We start from the raw sequence: 20,968 nt of genomic DNA on the forward strand, positions 1-20,968 counted from the left end.
TTACAGCTTTAGAAGCGTCATGGTATTGCTTGAGGATCTCATGAGGAAGAAGGAGCAACTACGCTGTAAAGCGCAACTTGTTGACTTTACAATCTGAACATTTCAGCCCGTTGCGGAGGCCCAAGCTATACAACCTAAAGGCCGCCCTCATGATTCACGCATCATGCCGCATCTCTTACGAAAACAGTACCGCGGCCACTCATACAGCGGCCAGAACGCCACGGCGCTTGTCGGACCGGGCACGGCTCATCCGTGGAGTAAGAGGATGCATATGGCTGACTCGGCAGATCCTGCGGTCGTATGTAGCCCATCTCTAGTAGCAGTTCCCGCGCCATTACCATGGGGGCATGCGGTATCACGTCTCGGCCTTGTGTTGAACGCTTGATCCTTCAAGTCGCTTCGTCGTACAGCAAACCTTGTAGTTCTTCCAAGCAGACAGTGCTGCGCCTCTTCTGGTGGCTTGAACTCAATCGATAGTGTTGTTCTCAACTGCAGGTACTGCAATCCTACGTCGTTCGTGTCATCATTGTGTGTGTGTGTGTGTGGGTGGGTGGGTGGGTGCTCTGTCAGAATGCAGGAACGATAGACACTCAATGGCATGGAGAGCATGCGATTCGTGTTGCTTATGCCACCTGCACTTGTACTGCGATACCTGTCGTATGGGGAATGCTACCAGCGCACTGGGTTCCTCAACCACCAGCCCGGTAGTGGTTGATCGTATCTGAAGCCATCCGGGTCATATACCCGGTCCTCCGACTGCCATGTACCGCACACACAGGCTACGGGTAAAAGCATTACCGGAACGCATGGGGGCTAGATTGTAGTCTCACTACCGGTGACCCTTATCAACCTGCGAGGCTTGGATGGTTGATACAACCACCTGGATCCAGCCGGTGACATGCTTCGCAAGCCATGATCACCACGATCATGTGTGCTACATCTTACTATTTCGATAAATATTCGGCTTTCCTATTGGCTGTCCCCGTGCCCACGCCCGCTTCGTAGCTTGGTGGACTCGCTCGGTCACGGCACGGACAATGGGTTCGCAGCTAAATACGCCTTCGTTGACAATGCATTACCGTTTCTTGTCTACGCCAGCTCCGAGCACACCACCTGCACTCATCGAAAAGCTAAGCCACCATCTCCACCGCTCCGGTAGCAAATAGAACCTTGCTATCGTCAACCCGGGAACAGCGAATAGGCCACATGGGCAACCGGGATGGTACTCCCATGACAACAGAGCCCCTCTGTGGCACGGACGCTTTCGCAACGAGGATGTTGGAGGTGGGCGTGACCTGTGAGACACGAGCTTGGTCGGGGATTAGTCACTTTGAATACGGCCGGACTGAGCAATAGCACATGGTAGCAAGACCTAGAGTATGAAAGGTGGATGCTCTGTCTATCAATACCAAGTGCAGAGTACCTAGGCAAAGAAGACCGGACAAGTCTTCACCTGAGAGTCCTCACCTGGGCATTGTCCACCAAGGATGGGTGATTAGCCTTCTCCTAGCTGTAAGTCCCAGCTGAGGCCAATCCCACGAGTGGCCACTTGTCACATTAACGCTGTCGCGTTCCCAACATCTCGATCCTTCCCGTGTCGTCCCGACCCTCCCTTCCTGCCGCAAGCGCTACCCAAGGACTGCCATTTGACTCCACACTAGCTCAAACGTACCTAGTCCACGGCATTCCCGCGTGATTGAAACCTTGTAATGGTGTGACCAGGTCCCAAAAGGCCTACCATGGACGCGTAACCGCCCTGACATGCTGACGCCGCGGGCTTGGTTCTGGGGCGCGCTCTACGTTACGCACCTCATGAAAAGCGAATACGATATTCATCCGACGGAGAATATTCCGAGGAGATGGTTAAGACATTATACTCGTATCATCTATTAGACCTAGAGGTGGTGGCGAAGAGGCAACTGCGATTATTTGACCATAACGCGTAAAGTGGTAGCCAAATGCGGACTCTGGAAGGATTGAGAGTACGAGTGGCGTCTGACAAGACGTGACATGACTGCACAGTAACCACTCCGAGCATCGGAATACGAGTGAAGCTCCGTCCCCTTGGAGGCCAGGGGAACAGTGCATCCATAGCAACACGTTCTGATAACCGAGGCGTTACTGGGTTGCTAATACACCGCAATAGTCTTTGTGGATTAACAGCAGTACCTGTGTGCTTCTTTCTGGTGGTTCTCAGCCATCTATGGCGCAGATGGCACGTATATTATCAACGTGTGGCTGGAGCAGGCGTTCCTCATCTCCCAATACAGGAAAAAGAGTGTTGAGGTTGTCCACCTCACGCCTTACTGCATCGTCGGTCATGTCCTGTAATGGAGTGATGTATTCGCATTGTGTACGCCGAGCCACAACGACTTGAGCATGCTTCCTCTGTACCACTGTCAGCTGTCGCTACTGCAATGCAAGCACTGTCTATGATTCTTCATGGGTGCCCTGCGCCGTAGCGACTACGCGGCGACATATGCTAGTCTAACATACCTCAAGAATCTGCTCACACACTTCGACGTACTTTTCAGCTTCCCAGAAGCTAAACCCCACGACCACGGAAATCCGTCTCAGGACCTCCCCGTTGCCGCACTCTTCAAATTGCAACCGTCCATGTTCCAGATCGGATCGAACGTGCCAACGCTTCGACACCTGAAGCGGCGTAAAATTCTGCAACATGTTGTGTAGCAGGGAAAGAGAAAGGAACGGCTGTGTGCCATCATGCACGATACAAATCTGGTTCAACTGCTTGATGTCTCTTTCCCACATGAGTCTCCACAGTAACTGAACGATGAGCTCACGGCCTGGGCCTCCAATGCCTTTCTCATAATGTTCTGGGCGATAGCGAATGAACAATTCTTCTAGGCCTGTGAGACCTGCACGAGCAAACCCAAAGTTCTTGACGCGTCTGCGGTTTACATCTGCCGTGTAAGATTCGATGAGATCAGAGGGAAGTGTTATTTGAAGTTTTCGAATAGTTGACGTGAAGGCTGGGGACAAGACGCTAGTTTTTCGTCTCAGCTCGTCTGCTGGCGACCACTGGGTACTGAAAACTGTTGCTGACCAGGCGATTGCGTGGTACTCGTCGTGCAGTTGGCGACAGGTGGACGACAGTGCCAATGGAGAGATGCGCACCGGAAGAGGTGCAGTGCCGGGATTGCGGTTGAAGACGTAGTCTACGATCTGGTTTTTCAGTTCACCTGGCAGCAGAACCAGAGGCGAGTTTTGCATCATTGTCATTCAGACGAGGCATTTGGAACGTAGGCATATGAAGAACGCGTAGGAAATGCGCGCTGGGACTCTCGTGATGGCAAACTTGGAGGGCCAGTGACGATGTTGCCGCTGCGGAGCGCGTGTTATTGCTATGTGGGGCTGATTCTTGACGCTTAGTCAAGGTCCAGGATCTCATGTTGAGGTTGGCCGGGTGTCATGAATTCTGCATTTACTTGGCACAACCGAGTAGCTGTCCTGGGCATGTTATCGATGACTTCTATGAAGATATCAAAGTGGTTGCTGAACGCTGGATCGCAGTGGCACACCTCTATGCATAACTATCACGCGAACGCGACGCGAGCTCTCCTGAGTTTCCTTCTTGCCAAGTCTGATGGATTACTGCGAGATGGAAGCTTTCTGCATTCCTTGCCTTGACAGGGAGACAATGGTGGTTCAAAGTACGTGTATGTAACTGTGGAGCCAACATGGCGATGATGCAGGATGATGAGCCTTGCGGTGATGTCGGGTGCTAGCTGCTAGTGAACGGATGTTTAACTGGAGTGGCCGGCCCAACCTTCCGATGCTACCACGCTATGTCGCACTACAATGTCACTTGCACGCTACCGTCCATGGCATGCATGACAGTGACGTTGTAGACATGGTGGCCATGCAGCGAATTGCATCATGAGGAATACAAAGCAGAGGGAGAGAAGTCCAAGGCGGATAGGAGATACGGCTGTGGCGGCGTTAAGCGATGACAAGCGCAGTCGTAGTCTGACAGCAGACGGCTGTCGGCAGGAAGCGTGGAGTGAAATTGTCGCTTTTTATTTGAGAGAGAAAGAGGAAGAGAGGGCAAGAAAGTGCAGCAAGCTCAGTGTTTGGATGCGAACATTCCTGTCTTGTCTTATCGCGGTGCCGGATGGGCTAGGAAAGGTTGTGCATCTTGATGGCGTTCGGCAGCAGATCCTGGCATGCAGCGAGCGGCGTGATTATGTCGCGTCTTCAGCATCAACCCTGTCGTCAGCCTCGCGACCCGCCAACGCCTGCGAAGATTGTGCAGCAACACGACGACGAAGCCGCACAGCTCGGAGAAGAAGGGCGCGCCGTCGTGTGCCCCTCTGCAGAGGAGAATTTGGCGCGTCGCCACTACGGTGGATGCAGATCTTCCGAGGCAGGCGGGTGCGTGTTTTGACCCGGCGGTGATCCTGTCGCTCGTTACTTCACGATTGACGACTAGACTCGGCTCTCCTTGGCAGCTTGCGACGCCCTTTCCCCAAACACCCAAGCACTCCCGCCGTGCATTCTCTGCACTCAACAACCCGACGGAGCCTCCATGGACTGCTGCACCCCCAGCTCGGTATACGAGTGCCCTCTCTGAGCCCATTGAACCGCTCCCCCACAGTCGCTTCAGAAACCCACCCCCCCCGCCTGCCGCCGGAAATTTGCCGAGTCGTATATCCACGCCGAGGAAGGTGCGCTCGAGGCTGCACTCTCGTTATCCTGTACTGTACTGTACTGCTCTCGACTGCACTGCACTGTACGGCGGCACACTGCTAGATGCGACGGCGCTCGTCCGCAGACCCAAGCTCTGAGCAGGGCCACTCCGATTCCGCTGCCGACCATTCACCCGTACCAAGTCCAGAACATGAGGACAAGCCCGACGGCCAGACTGAGGCATTGCTAGTGAACACACAGCGCTGGGGCAGCAGCGCCAGGCCAAACGACGAGGCAGGCGCGTCTGCACAACGTCTGCCCACGCACCCGGTCGCCATATCCCACTCCTCGACCGCTCCACCGCTACCCTCACCCTCACCCATGGCGCTCCAAACCGCCCACTCAACCATCGGCCCGCTGGCCAAGGACACGCCGCCGCACACCACCGCTGCGCAACACAACAGGAAATGGCGCCACCGCCTCCGCTCTCCCTGGGCATGTTCGCCCTACACCCTCTTGACCACCCTGGCCGCCTTCGCCGCCATGTTTCTCATGGCCCAGTCGTTTTTGACGCGGCAGCTGGACGTCAAAGGCTGTGGAATGTCCTACATGCGCCCTACCTACTCCAGGTTCAGCGACTTCGACACCGAGCACACGCGCTTTGCCAGCAAGTACTCGTTGTACTTGTATCGTGAGAGTGGTTTGGACGAGGATACCAGGGCATGTGCTTCCCTTTGAGCAAAAGGGACTTTTACTGACAATCCTCAGGTCAAGGGCGTGCCAGTCCTCTTCGTTCCCGGAAACGCTGGGAGTTACAAGCAAGTCCGCTCCCTCGCCGCTGAAGCCGCATACCACTACCACAACACTGTCCAGCACGATGTAGACGCCGGCAAGGCGGGCAAGAGGCCACTAGACTTCTTTTCCGTCGACTTCAACGAAGACATCACCGCCTTCCACGGCCAAACACTGCTAGATCAGGCCGAATACCTCAACGACGCCATCACGTACATTCTGTCCTTGTACCACACTCCAGCAAAGTTTCTCCGCGACCCAAGCCTGCCAGACCCGACTTCCGTCATCGTAGTTGGACATTCCATGGGCGGTGTTGTCGCGCGCACCATGCTCACCATGCCCAACTACCAGGCCAACTCGATCAACACCATCATCACACTTGCCGCTCCGCATGCCAGACCGCCAGTCTCCTTTGACGGAGATATCGTTCGCACCTACAAGGGCGTGAACGAGTACTGGCGACGCGCCTACTCGCAGAAATGGGCCATTGACAACCCGCTCTGGCACGTCACACTCATCTCCATCGCAGGAGGAAGTTTGGACACTATGATTTCTTCAGACTATGCCAGCATCGAGTCGCTGGTGCCCGAGACTCACGGTTTTACTGTATTCTCTACGTCGATGCCCAATGTCTGGACTGGTATTGATCACCTAGCAATCACTTGGTGCGACCAGCATAGAAAGGCTGTTGTGCGCGCCTTGTACGAGGTCATCGATGTGTCGCGCGCAACCCAGACTGTACCACGAGCCGAGCGTATGCGCGGCTTCAAGAGATGGTTTCTGACGGGATTGGAGGATATTGCCGAGAAGACCTTGCCCCAAAAAGAAGCCAAAACACTCCTCACGCTTGAAGAAAATAGCGCCATCATTTCAGAAGGCGAAAAGCTAGTGCTTAGGAGTCTGGGAAGATCCAAGCAGCGGCCGAATGCGCACCTCATCCCCGTACCGCCACAGGCTGCAGGCAAGAAGTTTACGCTTCTTACCAGCGAACGATTGGACCACCCAGGAGATCATGGCTTGCTTGAGGTGCTGTTCTGCAGTGTATTTCCATCGCAGCCCGGCCAGTCTACCACACTCTTTTCCATGAACATGGATCTCTCAGGCGACAGTGTCGGTGCCACACGACTTGCTTGCAAGAGTGCTGCCTCAGATGTCATTGCACTCCCCGCCTCGACGCGTCACTCGACCCACCCCTTTAAGATGGACGAGCGTCCTTTTTCGTACCTCGAATACGATCTCGAGGATCTGGCAGAGCATCAGTTTGTAGCAGTGGTTGACAAGGCGGGTGAGCGCAGCACAGGCTGGGTGATTGCCGAGTTCAGCGCTGCCTCGGACTCTCAAATCGTCGTTGATATGGGTTTGCAGCGCCTTTTGACGACTGGCCTATCTCTGAGGCTTCCAGCGCAGCGTCCATTAATGTCGGACATTAAGATCCCAGCTTTGCACTCTGCTCTTCTAGCCTACAACATCCACATTGGCAAGCAATCGTGCGACGCAGGAGAGCTATTCGCCCCTCTACTGCGGCAGTACGTTACCGACATCTACGAAAGCAAGTTTTTCGTCAATGTCAAGGATGCTAGCATTAACCTTCATGGTGTATCGCCATACATGCCTCCTGCTCTGCATGCCAAGCAGCCTTCGAATGGTTTATCACTACAGATCTGGTCTGACCCCACTTGCGATAGCAATGTCGAGATCAACTTGAACGTGGATATACTGGGCAGTTTTGGGAAGCTCTGGATGCGTTACCGCATCATCTTTGCCGCATTCCCAATCCTGGTTGTTGCTTTGGTTCTACGCCAACAGTTCAGGACGTATGACAACAGTGGAGTCTTCATGAGCTTTACCCAGGGACTCAATGAGTGTCTGAAGAGCTCACTCCCGCTGGCTCTGTCTGCGCTGACGTTTCTCTCGATCGCTCTGGCAGGCGCTCAACATCAGTCGAAACAATGGTCTCTGGGTGGGAAGTCTGCCAACATAACGTCATTGCTCGATAGTGCCGGCAACGAATTGCTCCTCGGTTCCGACGATACCTTCTTTTGGTTCCTTGTCCCACTGTTTGGGTTGATGTGCATCGGCGTCTGCGTGGCTATCAATTATGCCGTGCTTCTGATAGAACTTACGCTCGCCTCTCTGTATTCTGTTGTCATATCAAGCCGACTTCGGAAGGACGAAGCAAGAAGATCCCCATCAGCCTTTGCAGTCACATCCAACCGGCAGCGCGTCGTCACTACGTGCATTTTGCTATCGCTCGTCTCAACGGTGATACCCTATCACTTCGCTTACGTTGTACTCTGCCTGGTGCAGCTTGCAACTACTGTCCGCGGCTTTCGACTGGCGAGAGAATCTGGTCTCGACTCCAACTACAACTTCTACAACTATGCCCACTCGATCTTCATTCTGATGTTTTGGATACTACCCATCAACCTCCCAGTATTGGTGGTTTGGATACGCAACCTGGCAGTCCACTGGATGACGCCGTTTTCCTCACATCACAACATCCTCTCCATCATGCCGTTCATCCTGCTCGTTGAAACCCTGAGCACTGGTCGCATGATTCCTCGAGCGGAATTCCGTGTTTCGTTCTTCACAAACATCTTGCTTTTCTCCATCGGCGCCTATGCTGCTGTTTATGGCGTCACATACGCCTATGTTCTGCACCACTTGGCAAACATACTCTGCGCCTGGCTGGTCGCTATTCACTTTGACCCATCAGCATGGTCTCCCAGAAGAGCGAGTGATGCCATAGAGGGCAAAAATCCGGATAGCGAAACAAAGAAACGACCATGACAGCAGCGATAATACAAATTTCCCGTTTTCTTCTTCCATTGTACACAATACGCGTACACTTTCGGCGTTCAATACCCCATTTTCCTTCTTTCCTTCATCTGCATGTTGCCGGCGTTTCACATCCCATGGCATCGGCATTTTCGGCAATGGGCATATATAATCCTTTCCTCTTCTATTTCATGGTTGCGTTGCATACGGTTGGCGCATATGGCTGTTTTGGGCAGCACTGGATTAGAATAAGATGGGATTGGAAGATGCGCAGCATAATGTAAGCATTGCGCGCGTGTAGGCGAGTGACAACCTGGTGGGGCATCACAGCTCCAGGGACTATATTGTGTAATGGCGGATGCAACAATAAGAAGACCAAGTTTCACCAGTATATGCCCTGTCTCTTCTGCGCACGTGGTTCATGACACCAAAGACGACGAGCAGGACATGATTTTTGAGTCTGTGGAAGAGGAATGGACGTGAACAGCAAACAATGATTTATCAGACTATAGTACCATAATTGAACGCCACGAAAATGCTACTTTGCTACCTCTGTCAAAATTTTACTAAAATAAACAGCCTCTAGCTTGACTGTTGATTCTATTTCCGCCTCTTACCTCCACCACCGCCATCCTCGCCCTGATGACTCCTCTTCTTGCCCTCTCTAGCCCAGTACTCCTGCTTCTCCCTCTTCTCGCGCTCCGCTCTCTTCTCGGCATTCTCAGCCACCTTCTTCTTGTACGGATCCTTTCTCTCTTCCTGCTTCTTGCGCCTCTTCTCCACCTTGTCATTGCGAATAGCAATGACCTGATCCATAAGTCTACGCGCCTTCTTCTCCTCACCACCCAGGACAACAGCACGCTTTTGCATATAGGTCTGCTTCTTCTGGGGCTTCGTCGTGGCGATTTGCGATTTAAAGGGAAGATCTGCGGCGAGTTTGCGGGGCACGCGGAGCGGGTTGAAGACACGCGTCTCGCGGACGACTGGGCGGTAGGCAGAGTTCTTCTCCGAGGGTGTGGCAATGCCGTTTTCGTACCGTACCAGACCTGTGAGACGCATACCTTGCCAGGAGGTGCTTTCGCCTTCTTGGTCAGGCGTGGCGGGGTTGAGCAGGTTGGTGACGGTGTTGTAGAAGCGGCGAGGCTTGATCGGGTACCAGGCTCTTAGGAAGACGATGTCGCTCATGAGAATCTTGTCTTCAAACGTGGCACGGAAGTTTCCTTCTGGCTTGCTCAGTGCGCGCTTGATTTGTCCGCGCACACCGGAAACTGTGCGTATGCTGGCGCCTTCAAACTTTGCAATCTCCAGACTGGATTTAAACATGTCTTTGATGAAAGCCGTGTTCTTGAAGATCTTGTAGGGGTGGCCGGTGAGTTTGAGTTTCTTTACAATCTCGGTGGATTCGTCCACGTTGAGTACGACACCTGTTGCTGCGATCCTGAAACCAGGCGTCTTGTTTGAGAGAGACTGGATGCAAACGAACCCAGTGTTTGGGGCGACCAATGGACCATAGAAGGTACCGAAACAATGCATGTGTTCGGGAGTGTACTTCAACATGCGATTCCTTGTCCGTGAATCGGAAATACTGTAGATTGGGGTGGTCTGGAACCGCCGCCAGCCCAAGGAGAAGATGAGGGGATCGTTCGTCTTGAGAATCTTCTTGTGCCACCTGTGGCGTTTGATACGGATCTGAACGAAACCAAAGCGCTCTTCAGTTGGAGTCAGACCACCGATGAGAACAGGGAAACGCGGATTGAAATGCGCAGAGAACTCGTAGGGTACTTTTTCGAGCACGATACGGGCGTAGGTGCCCGCCTTGTGACCTTCAACGCGAACGCGAGATAGCTCATCTAGTTGGTCGAATTCGGCGCGGTTGATGTCGAGCTGCTTCTGGATCATGGCCTTTTGCGCATCGTACCAGTCGTCTTCGCCAAACTCTTCCTCTTGGTCGCCTTCTTTCCGTGCATCAGCTTTATCGTTCATGAAGCCTTCGCGGTCTTCTTCTTCAAATCGAAGCTTCAGCTCTTCTTTTCGCCGTGCGTTCTTCTCGCGCTCTGCTTCGATTGAGTTTGCTTCAGCTTCGGCGCCGGTATTCTCAGTCTCCCCACCGTGCTTCTCTCCAGTTTCCAAGTCTTCAAATTCGCCGTCACCCTCATCGTCTTCGTCGAAGCCTTCAAAATCGTCGTTTTCTTCATCGTCGTCTCCGCCCTTGCCGGCCATGTGACCAGTAGCAAAGCGAGCCATGAGAGCCTCGACGTTTTCTTCGTCTTCCCACTTTTCCTCTAGTTCTTGGTAGTTGAACTTGGGGATGTACCGATCTTCGGCATTGGCAGCATCATCAGCGGATCTCTTGTTGAAGAAGCCGTCGTCTTCATCACCCTCTTCCTCAATGTCTTCCTCCTCTTCGTCGCCTCTCCATTTCTTGATGACCTCTTCTGGCGCTAGATCCATGTTGTACATCATCTTTGCGAGATCTGTGACGCGGTACGGCCGTTTTCGGCCGTGAAGTTTCGCAGCATTCTCCCGAAGATTGGCCTTCCATCGTGCGCCATCCTCAGCGTCGTCCTCATCGGAGTCTTGCGAATCAACCTCACCTTCGAGGTCTTCCAGATCAGGTTCGTCACCTGATATCGAACCAAGGTCAGAATCACTGTCTGCAAACGCCACATCCTCAACGGCATCTGCGTCCTGCTCTTTGCGCGAGACCTTCAGCTTGCCGTTCGATGGTCCGTTGGTGTCAAGGAATCCAGTGTCGTCTTCATCGTCGTCCGCATCGCTATGATCTTGCTGTAGTTCCTCGTCATCACTATCAATTCCCTCAAGATCCTCGTCGTCGACCTCTTCAGCGTCTGCTGCTCTAGCTTTCCGCTGAGACCGTCGACCCGTGTCCTCGACATCATCCTCGAGAGCCTTCCTATCCACAACTTGGCCATCCTTGAAGAGCCTGAAGTTTCCATCGTCTTCGCCAAGGAGCTTTCGCCCGCCCTGCAGTCCGATCATCATTTGCTCGCCCAGTCCCTTCTCCGAGTAATCGGCCTCAGGATCGAACGTCGCAGTCTTGACATCGATGTAGACAGCGTCTTTGTCGACAAGCACACCGCCAACGTCTGACATTGGAGCATACAGAATCTTCTGCTTCTCACCCAATCTTGTGCGCTTCTTCTTTCCGGAGGCTTTTTCGACAGCCTTCTCCGCAAACGGTGTTGGGCATGGATCGGGTAGCGCTTCCGTGGAGGTAACTGTGAGGTCTCCAACACCAGGTATGTGCACCCTCGATCCTCCAGCGGGGAAGTTTGTGCCGCGTAGATATCCGTACAATGCTACCGTGCGATCGCATTTCGGGTTCTGTTCGATATCGGTTGGAGGCGTGATATCCAAAAACCTATCCGCCAGACAGTACGGATGCGAGTTCCTCCATACCAGCGGTCTCGGATTCTTCATGACACTCAAAAATCTCGAAAGATTCATTATCTCTCTGTCCGGGTATCGCCCGTTTACCACACCACTGAGGTAGAAGAGTTTGGCGCCCTGGTACAACTCGCTCCAGAATCTGTGCTTGAGTCTCTTCTTTTGCAACTTGAGCGTCTCTTGTTTCCTGAACAGATCCAGATGTGTCAGGATTCCAAAGACGTTTCCTGGCATACCACTTGCGCTTAGGACGTTCAAGAACTCCATGGTCTCCATCTCGAAGCCGTAGTTGCCGTCAATCATCAACAAGACTATATCCACCACTTTCGCAATGTCGATCATGCTGGCGAGCGAGTCGGCGGGACATTCTAGGAAGGTAAGGCGTCTGCGCTTCGAGGTAACGACAGTGAGGGGCCCGGTGGGCGTAGAGAGGGTCTGCTTGGTGTAGCGTCTGATCAAACTCTTGATGAGAGTGGTTTTGCCGACACCGGGAGGACCAACGACACCGACGATGATTGGGGGAGCTTCTTCGGGAAGACGGTCGACGAGCGGTACGTGGAGGCGCTTTTCTTTGACCTATACACGTCAGCTGAGATGCGCGCAAGAGTTGGAATTTGGCCTACTTCAGTGGAGCGTGCAGCCTGCCTCTTCAGTTTACCAGGCGCAGAGAATGCGAAAGCCTTGGGGTTCCTGTCTCCGGTATGCGGTTTCTTCTCTTTCTTTGGCCGATGGGGCCGATTGCTCTGTGCGTCGGCCATGTTGGCTTGTTGCTCGTATCTCACTGGCGGACCTCAGTCGAAGTCGTCAAAGTGGCGTAGAAGGTCGGGACTTGTCGCGCGCAAAAGTAGAGATCCGGCGGCAAGCAACTTCGCGATCCTAACTTTTTCGACGACGCCGCGCTAAGCCAGACGCTAAGGTTGCAGCTGCAGGGATGCGCTTATCGATAAGCGGACGCGCCTTGGACATACGTACGGTGGTGGGGCACATGTCTCACATGTTGGGCATGGACAAGCCGTACGTCATCTCAGACGCCGCCTATCCAAGGCTTCAGGCTCTAGACTGCGCCAGGGATCGTTGCCAGGGTCTTTGCTCTTTGGTCTACGATAACTGAGGTATATAAGACACTACCCATACGCTTTGACCTTCCTACATCATACACAACACCACTGCAACCCACCAAGCTTACCCCTCAACTAGACAAACAACCCCTCACACATACACACAAGTCTTCGTCATGGCTCAGTTCAACGTGGGTCCTACCAAGTCACACTGCCGCTATCATGGTACTAACAACCCAAGATCACCCTGAAGAAGGACGCTCCTAAGGAGCAGCTCGACGCAGCAAAGAAGCACGTCACCGACCAGGGCGGCAAGATCGTCAACGAGTTCACCCTCATCAAGGGCTTCACGTACGTACCGTCATGTCCAACTCTTCTCGCACCAACCCAGCTGACACGTCACAGTGCTGAGATCCCCGACGACGCCGTCTCAACCCTCGAGTCCAACGAGCACGTTACTGTGGAGAAGGACGCCGAGGTCCGTACGCAGTAGATCGTTTACACAGCTACCGCTGATGGCTACACAAAGATCCAAATGTAATACCATGGGTGACGGTACGAGGGCATGATGCATGAGTACATGATTGCATAGGTATATTAGCAATAATCAACGGCCGTGCCAACAACTTGTCTTCTCCCCCTGATGTCTTCATTTCTGTTTCCTCTTTGCGCTCTCCTTGGCCTCCTGCACAGTGTCTACCCTCCCCACTCCCCTCAAACTAAGATAAACATCGGTGCCCCATCCCCAGAGACTCTGTACCGCAATACCCCCGCCAAAGTATTCCGCGTAGGCCCTGCCCAGCGGCAATCCATAGCCCAGCCCCGCCAGACTGTTCACCCCATCCCCGCCTGCTCCTGAGAAAGCGTTCAGCGCATCCATGCCGTTGGCTGAGTTGTTTCCACCTGAGAGGGTCGAGCTTGCTTGCGCGTCGTTGAAGGTTGTGAAGCTATAGTCCCAGATATGTGAGAGGTTTTCGGGGGAGATGCCACCGCCTCGGTCGCGGATCCTTATCGTTACTCCTGGCGTGCTATGCTTGAGGGGGAGGATGTTGGAGTCGGGCGGGGGCGAAGTAGGCGAGTGGTTGCCTGTGAAGCGCTGCGACACTTGGTCTACGTTTCCCTGGTCTTGGTTTTCAATCTTCTTGTTGCGGATGTCTTCTGCGCTCTCGCTTCTCCCATCGTCAGGTACGAGCTCCGGAAGCGGGGCAATGGTGACTTCGATAGGTTCGCGCTCCATGCCACTCTCTACTGTCGCACGGAACGCGTTCTTGAGCAGTTCAGTGATGATGTATTCGAGGTGAACGGGTATATGTGCAAATTCGTAGTCGGGTTCGCCGTTGATGACAACGGTCGGACGGACGCCGTATTTCAGCTCGCAGATTTCGCCCACCACGTTCGCGCAGTGATCTACAATCCGCGCGGGCCTGAGCCTGGTATCGATGACACCAATGTATCCTGGGTTCTCGTCTGTTTCGTGCATCACCTCGCAGTGCGGTTGACTCGAAAAATGCAGCGAGAGGTGTTGCTCGGCAATCAATCTCGTGCCTATGCGCGCTCGCAGATGCTCGTCGAGGAAACGCGTCACGTCCTTGGGGCTGATGTACTTCCTAGCCTCTAGAAACCCTCTTGCCAGTATACTGATTGTATTGGCGTGTGTTTGTACCAGGTCTGCCATGACCTCTGTGAACTTGACTTCCTCCTCCAGCGTCTTTATCTCCTGCTCGGCCCATGGTAGCAGTGTCGACAAGCTGTGCATGTAATTCGAGTGTATCTTGGAGACATGGGGATTGGAGACGACAATAAACGGGAGGTTGCGGAGCGATTGTATTCGGTGCGCGAGGCGGGCAGGCAGGATCGAGAGGGTAAAGTTGGCGGATGTGAGGAGCTGTTGGGTTGTGAGCGGCGGTCTTCCGTGTCTGTTGCACGCGACAAGGTTAGCCAGGCTGTTGAGTAGACGGCACTCAGAACCACGTCTGACAAGACTCACTTGACTAGATCGGCGAGCGTCAACGGATGCAACGGCAGGCTTGCCAAATGCGAGATGTCGTTGTCGGTAACCGTCTTGGTATGCAGCCTCCGGTAGTAACTGCCTCTGGCAAGCAATGCGCTGCTCGTCTTTCTGGCCGTGCGCGGGCAGCACAGTCGTATCATCTGCGACTGAATAACCAACGGCCGTTGAACCTGTGCCATGGCTCTGTGTTGCAGCGCTTGACGCTGGGTTGCTTCGTGGGCTGGTGTTGGAATGAGTCGTCGACCAAGTTGCGAGCGGAGTAGAGAGAGATCTTATGACTGCTAATTGAATAGGGTCATCCAAGTGCGATCGTGTGGTAATGCCCAAAGCTATGATTTCGTCGCCATGATGAATGGAAGCTGTCGTCTGGACGTCCTTCGGACCCGCTGTGTTCCATTTTGGCGGGAATCATAGTTGTGGGGGAAGCTTCACCAAGCTCAGCTGGGCATGCGGGATGCTACTTAGCGGTGTGAGGCCTGATGTCATTTGTTCGCAAAACAACATCCTGCAACATCCTGGCCCAGCACATCGACATCACACTTGTTCCACGTACAGAATCACAATCGCTGATACCCATGACGTGACATCTCTGCGCGAAAGAAGTATGCAGAATGCTACGAAGTTTCGGAGTGGAAACGATATAGTTTAGAGTAAAATACAAAAACACATCTCATCGTTTTTTCGACATTCCATCACCATGACACCTGTAGTCTTTCTTCTTATGCGATGTAGTAAAAGCATGCAAGAACTTTTTTCCGTGGGCAAAAGCCGCTCCAGCAACGCCACGCAATGCTCGTACTCAATCTCCTGTTTGTCGTGTCAAACAAACGCGAACTCAAGAAACTTTTGTGAGGTAATCAAGCCTCTGGGTATATATGTATAAGACCTGTTGGAACACCAGAAACAATCGACGTTTGGCACATAATATCAAACATCGTGCGAGGAGCTGCTGATGGAACTGCGACTGGTACCATCGGTAATATGAGTCGCGATACTCATGCGCTGGAACGGCGAGACTAGGTTTTGTTCGCGAGATGGCGGACTTGACAAACCCTGACTTCCCGCAGGTGATGAAGGTGGTGCGTGGCTTGGCAGTGCATCAGTTGCGCCATAGCGCTCTCGGAGGCGCTTGATCTCACGAAGTCGGTTACGCCAGGATGATATAGACTCACCACCTTCGCGAATGTACCATACACTGGAGAAGACAACCGCGTTGATGGCCATAAGGCGGCAGTAGTCAGCAAGGTACTTGCCGCACAGAATCTTTGTCTCCACCGCAGGAGATATATCGGGGAAACCTGACTTTGAGATGGTTTGGATCTTGTAGTAGCGATTCCTGCCGTCGGGGTCTGCGTCTAGTCGACGGTCAACGAAACTGGCCCTGGACTCTGGAGAAATCACAATGTGTACGTAGTTGAAGGCGGACGGGAATGTATTAAAGTCGTAAGGTAACCCAGAGTCGTTGAAGATGATGTTGACGAAGTCGTTACCGATGTGCCGTTTTTTGTTTGGATATGTCATGTCATCATCGCGGTTGGTAGGCATCATTGTGGGGATATGGAAGACGAGCTCCATGCAGCGGTCGCGCCAACAATACGTAAACTCGCCATCGATATCCTCGCGAGTATCGAGGCCACCAGTGTTAAATTTTGCACCCTTCAGACGGCACAAGGTACCTAGGTCACTGAGGAATGCGGTGTACGCTGGGGACCCCATGTCGTTCATGAAGATGTCTCTTTCGTTCGTTTGACCTTCGCCAATGTAGATGACACCCACTTTGTAGTTGTCAACCGTGGCAATGCGGTCGAATGTAGTAATGGCACGGCGCGTCGGCTCGTCGTCGGGCAAGGGAATCGGTGGATTACTGAGGTCGAGCGGTGCGTAGAAGGATTGGAAGATGTCGTCTGGTAGAATTCCAACATAAGTGTTGGAGTAAAACGCTTCAGAGGCAAGGCCGATGGTGATTGGCACCTGATGTCGCGGCGGTGAGGTAATCAGAGGCCGTACTTTAATAAAGCGAGTACCGCACTGTCAGTCGTTAGCACATGTGAAGCCATTAGGAACTCGGATGACGTACTGGCCGACGGGTCGTGACGACGGAGGCACCTGTCCTTGCCGCGGTCTCTATTGTTATAAGAGCATTACCAACGATCCAGGTCTTCTTCCAAACCTCGCCATCGCCAGGCTTGAACGAGCTTTCCTCCCGCGTCGTCTCATCGCGATCTGTGTATGCTACCATGTTCATGATATCGAGAATGACTTGTCCCTGCTCTTCCATGACCTGCTTCCCAGAGCTATCTGTGTAGTATAGGTTCTTCGTGATCCACGGTATCTGCTTTGGGCGATCCTCCATCTTCAACGCCATGAACCAGAATGTAATGACGTGATACGCGAGCGAATAAAGATACTGGGGTAGGTCGTCCTCGACGCTTCTCGGCTTGTTTGCACTCGAGTCGGACGATGCCGCAAAGTCTCGCGATGCACCGCTGTGCCGCAGGGTCCGATGTCCACTTTGCAACGAATGTCCATTGACTGTTCGGTCACGCTGGTCGCGTATGTGTTGTAGGTAGCGGAAGCACACACCAAAGACCAATTTGAATTCATCTTCGCGAAAATTCTTGAAGAGTTCCGGAAGACGCGCCAAAGAAGTGAGGAACTCCAAGATGTGTATCGCCGTAGCCGGTTTGGTAATGATTTGCGACATTTTCTGAACAATGCTGTCAAGCGACTTGCTGACCGAGAGCGGGATTTCGAAACAGCAGACCGATAGTGCGTGAATGCACCATTTCGAGGTTCTGTCCCATTGCACGATGCCCTGCAAGAATGCCTTCACTAGATCATCTTCTTCGCTCTTTTCAAAATACTCGTGATAGCTGATGATGATAGTCAGTATGTGAAAGAGGCACACCGCAACATCAGCCTTCTTCAGGAGCGTGTGCGGCGGAGGTTCGTGAAAGCTCGCATTTCGCACCTGTTCACAAAGAACATTTCGCAGCATCTTAAGCTGAGCAACACAACTGCGGACCAGCGCTTGGTTCGAGAGTTGGGGTCCGAGATGGACAAGCACGTAACTATAGATCTCCCAATCGGGTGGTCTCTGTAGAAGTGAGATGATTAACTCGAGCCACAACGTAATTTCCATATCCAAGATGTCGTCACTGAGGGGGTACTTTGCCGCGTCAATGTAAGAGAACACAACCCGGCTAGATTCCGATGGAGGTTCCTCAGGTAATCCTTTGGGACCTGGATACATCCATAGGGGGGGTATCGGTCTTGACACACGACCTGCCGGAGCAGTTGTACGGCCTGTATGTCGATTGAGAGAAGAACGAGGGCTTGAACCAGACGTTTTGCGTTGCTCTCGCCAGGAGGAAGTGTCTTCTGATCTGCCATGGTCACCCGCTGAGCTATCGTCCACCTTCTCCTGTGCGACCGCTGTTTCCACGGTACGGCAAAGCTCAGCGGCAATCCTTTGGCCTTCGGGGTCGGAGCTGACTATCAGAGCGTGGCGGGCATCGGCGCGCAAACGAAACAGTAGTTTGAGAGCAGTAAGACGGGCATCGTGTGCATAAGCGTCCCTTCCAGCAATTTTCCGTAGTTGTTCGTAAAGGATGCGTGTCTTTTGCGCCGAGTTTGTCACGCTGCGGGTGAAGAGCCGCACGTAAGCAGTTGCGATGACATTGCAAGGAGAACATCCATCTTCTTTGAGAAGGAAGGGGTGAGACTGCCATGACGGCAGGGAGGATGTCAAGGTAGCCTGTGGGCGGTCCAGACGTCGCTGTAAGACGAGAACAATGTGTGAGAACCGGGCCGTTGGTGCTTGATCAGCGACGTTCATTGCAAAGTCGACCAGTTCCTGCAGAACTTCAATGTCCTCTTCTTTTTGAATCCGACTGAGAAGAAGCTCTTCTGACTCGAATACTATTTGGCAAGGACACAACAACTCGACAGCATCATGCGTTTCCCGTAGTGATTGAATTACGAGCAATCGAAGTGAGCGCGGTCTTGTAGTATCGTCAAAGATACCAGAGACCAGCCGGCGGCAAAGGTCAAGCCAGTCGGCGTTTGAAGGGTTGAGGTAGCGTCCGGTGGCAAAGTATTGTATGACTCTCTCGGCAGTTGCATCACTGATACGGTGTGAAAGCAGCAGGAAGAGCTCCATGACCGCCTCTCGTTGGATGAAGTCGAGTGCGTCGCTCATGTGATCTAGCTTGACCAACACTTGAAATATGCCGTCATCTGGGTCGCGCCGAAAGAGCTCAGGGTGGGGTGCGGAAACATCGTTATCATGCTCTGCTCTGCCAGCATCGGAGGAGCTGTCTCCATGGGGCGATGTCTGTCTTTCGATGACATCCTTCTTCGTATCGCTCCCATGTTCTGCTGAAACAGTCGTCTTGGCTCGGATACGCTCGTCGTCACGTTCTGCACAAACACGTATAACTTGTAACATGTCGCCCAAGTCACTCTCGGCAAGCAACAGGTCCCTCATGCCTTCTTGGGCTAGAACCGCGTCTATCAGACTGATGACTATCTGCTCTTGGTCGGTGCCTGGTATGTTGATTGAAGCTTTCAAAGCTGGGAAGAGCAGGGACAGGGGCACCTTGGGCAGCTCATTTCGGCCATCCTCTAGGAGAAGAAGGCGCAACACCAGAGTCGTGCCCCTGTACATGCTCTCCAGCTTCCTCTTGAGTCCGTCGTTCTCCAGGGTCTCTCGGCTCGGGCCGTCGAGGAGCATATGCAGCAGTTCGGATATAGCAGCTTGACCAACATGGGACTTGAACAGATTGCTCAACGTATTCCAGGCTTGATCTTGGAGTTCGATAATTCTCTTGTGGATTTCACACAGGACCTCGAGACAGATGCGAAGTGAGCGCCTGGGAATATGGACGTAGGTGATGATGGTGTCGAAGAGCTTGACGCCGCACTCGACGTCGGGTCGATGAGTTGTAGCCCTGCAGATGGCGACGGTCCGTCGTATGAGAAGATCCAGGTCGTCGTCGGTGAAGACCTTGGCGTTGAACTTGCAGATGTCGGTGGCAAACTGAAAGGCTCGGAACATGTTGGCGACTTCTTGGGGAGGATTGGCCGCACTCCTCTTCCCATTTGCCTTGCTCCTCATGCTGCGGAAGGCATCGCCGCTGGCCTGGAAGCAGCTGTCGAGGGAGGTCAGGATGAAAGAGACTATGCCCGACTCGCATGAGTCGATGTCGCGCCCATGGTTGGTGAGGGTGGTGATGACATCAAGCCTCCTGTCGAAGAGGCGATCGTTCTTGCGCAGACAGGCGGCGTCGAAGAAGAGAGTGCGCTCGATGCTGGCCAGGTCGGACAGGGACGCGCAGCTCTTGAGAAGCTTGTAGCCCACCTCAGCGACATCGTCTGGCTGTTCGGGAAGGAGCAGGTCGCTTGCGACAGACCACAAGCCCAGTATGTTGTGCACGGGATACGCCTCGAGGATGTCGCATATCTTGTCCACGGCCAGGGCGCGCTCGGCGAAGGGGCGGCTCCGGTGCAGCTGCTCGATCAGGTCGTCGAGTTCTGGCGGTCCGCCCGTGACAGGCTTGCCCGTCCGCTGGCCTGTGACCTGGCTGATGCGCTGGAGGGTACCGTCGGCTGAGTGCGGGCTAGGGATGGAGCCGGGACGTATGGTGCCCAGCGAGGGAGTGCGCGCAGGCGTGCTGGTGGCCGACGAGACGGAGGGCGGCGGCGTCGGGCTCTTGAGACGGCCGCCCGTCAGAGAGCGGAAGGCTGTGAAGAGGGCCTGGGTGGAGGAGCGGCGGTCGGGCGTGTGGGGGACATGGTCGGGCGGCGGAGACATGCGTCGCGGTGTCGCGGGTCAGCGTCGCCGGGTGGATATGTCTGGGTAGGGAGGCTCCAGGACGGCCGCTGCAGAGGCTAGAGAGGAGAGGTGTGAGCGTGGCGCAGGCGCATCGAGTCTCTCATGGGTGCTGGTCGGCGGAGAGGCGGGGCGGGTGTCTGGGGCCCATCTAGCTGTGGGCAACGCAGCGAGGCTACAGTACACGGGACAAGGCGGGCGACGGGTTTACGCGCGGGGACCAGACGACGGGGTGGCGTGCTCGGCGGGCAGAGGGCAGGACAGCATCTTGTTCATGTCATGGATGCTCTCGCGGAAAATCATCTGGGGTTATGTACCTAATCCCTGCCCTCGCCAGAGCTCTTCCTAGGCTCTAGCGCCCCAAAGTGGGACACCCCAAACAGCAACCATCTGCCAAACATTTGCTCTCCCTCTCTCTCACCAAGCCCTGCCCGCGCC

General features: G+C 53.8%; 5 protein-coding genes across 5 annotated transcripts; 2 read left to right on the forward strand and 3 right to left on the reverse strand.

The window, feature by feature from the left end:
• Window positions 1-5,031: 5,031 nt before the first annotated feature.
• Window positions 5,032-8,232, forward strand: ACET3X_005970 (uncharacterized protein; the record flags this gene model as incomplete). Its single annotated transcript, XM_069452131.1, has 2 exons — window positions 5,032-5,370; window positions 5,419-8,232. The coding sequence occupies 2 exons, from the start codon at window positions 5,032-5,034 to the stop codon at window positions 8,230-8,232; spliced, it is 3,153 nt and encodes a 1,050-aa protein (XP_069306330.1).
• A 588-nt stretch (window positions 8,233-8,820) lies between these two features.
• Window positions 8,821-12,386, reverse strand: ACET3X_005971 (uncharacterized protein; the record flags this gene model as incomplete). The annotated part of the gene is made up of 2 exons (XM_069452132.1): window positions 8,821-12,204; window positions 12,252-12,386. 2 exons carry the CDS (start codon window positions 12,384-12,386, stop codon window positions 8,821-8,823), a joined length of 3,519 nt encoding a protein of 1,172 aa, XP_069306331.1.
• A 304-nt stretch (window positions 12,387-12,690) lies between these two features.
• ACET3X_005972 (uncharacterized protein) lies at window positions 12,691-13,227 on the forward strand (the record flags this gene model as incomplete). The annotated part of the gene is made up of 4 exons (XM_069452133.1): window positions 12,691-12,877; window positions 12,928-13,037; window positions 13,092-13,164; window positions 13,216-13,227. The coding sequence occupies exons 1-4, from the start codon at window positions 12,863-12,865 to the stop codon at window positions 13,225-13,227; spliced, it is 210 nt and encodes a 69-aa protein (XP_069306332.1). The 5' UTR covers window positions 12,691-12,862.
• A 108-nt stretch (window positions 13,228-13,335) lies between these two features.
• On the reverse strand, window positions 13,336-15,121 carry ACET3X_005973 (uncharacterized protein; the record flags this gene model as incomplete). The annotated part of the gene is made up of 2 exons (XM_069452134.1): window positions 14,674-15,121; window positions 13,336-14,602 (listed from the first exon to the last, which is right to left on the reverse strand). Exons 1-2 carry the CDS (start codon window positions 14,874-14,876, stop codon window positions 13,336-13,338), a joined length of 1,470 nt encoding a protein of 489 aa, XP_069306333.1. The 5' UTR covers window positions 14,877-15,121.
• Window positions 15,122-15,326: 205 nt separating this feature from the next.
• Window positions 15,327-20,779, reverse strand: ACET3X_005974 (uncharacterized protein). The gene is made up of 2 exons (XM_069452135.1): window positions 16,775-20,779; window positions 15,327-16,725 (listed from the first exon to the last, which is right to left on the reverse strand). Exons 1-2 carry the CDS (start codon window positions 20,510-20,512, stop codon window positions 15,625-15,627), a joined length of 4,839 nt encoding a protein of 1,612 aa, XP_069306334.1. The 5' UTR covers window positions 20,513-20,779; the 3' UTR covers window positions 15,327-15,624.
• Window positions 20,780-20,968: the final 189 nt, after the last annotated feature.

The sequence above is a fragment of the Alternaria dauci genome, chromosome 5 (assembly GCF_042100115.1).
Source record: "Alternaria dauci strain A2016 chromosome 5, whole genome shotgun sequence".
Classification (NCBI taxonomy): domain Eukaryota; kingdom Fungi; phylum Ascomycota; class Dothideomycetes; order Pleosporales; family Pleosporaceae; genus Alternaria; species Alternaria dauci.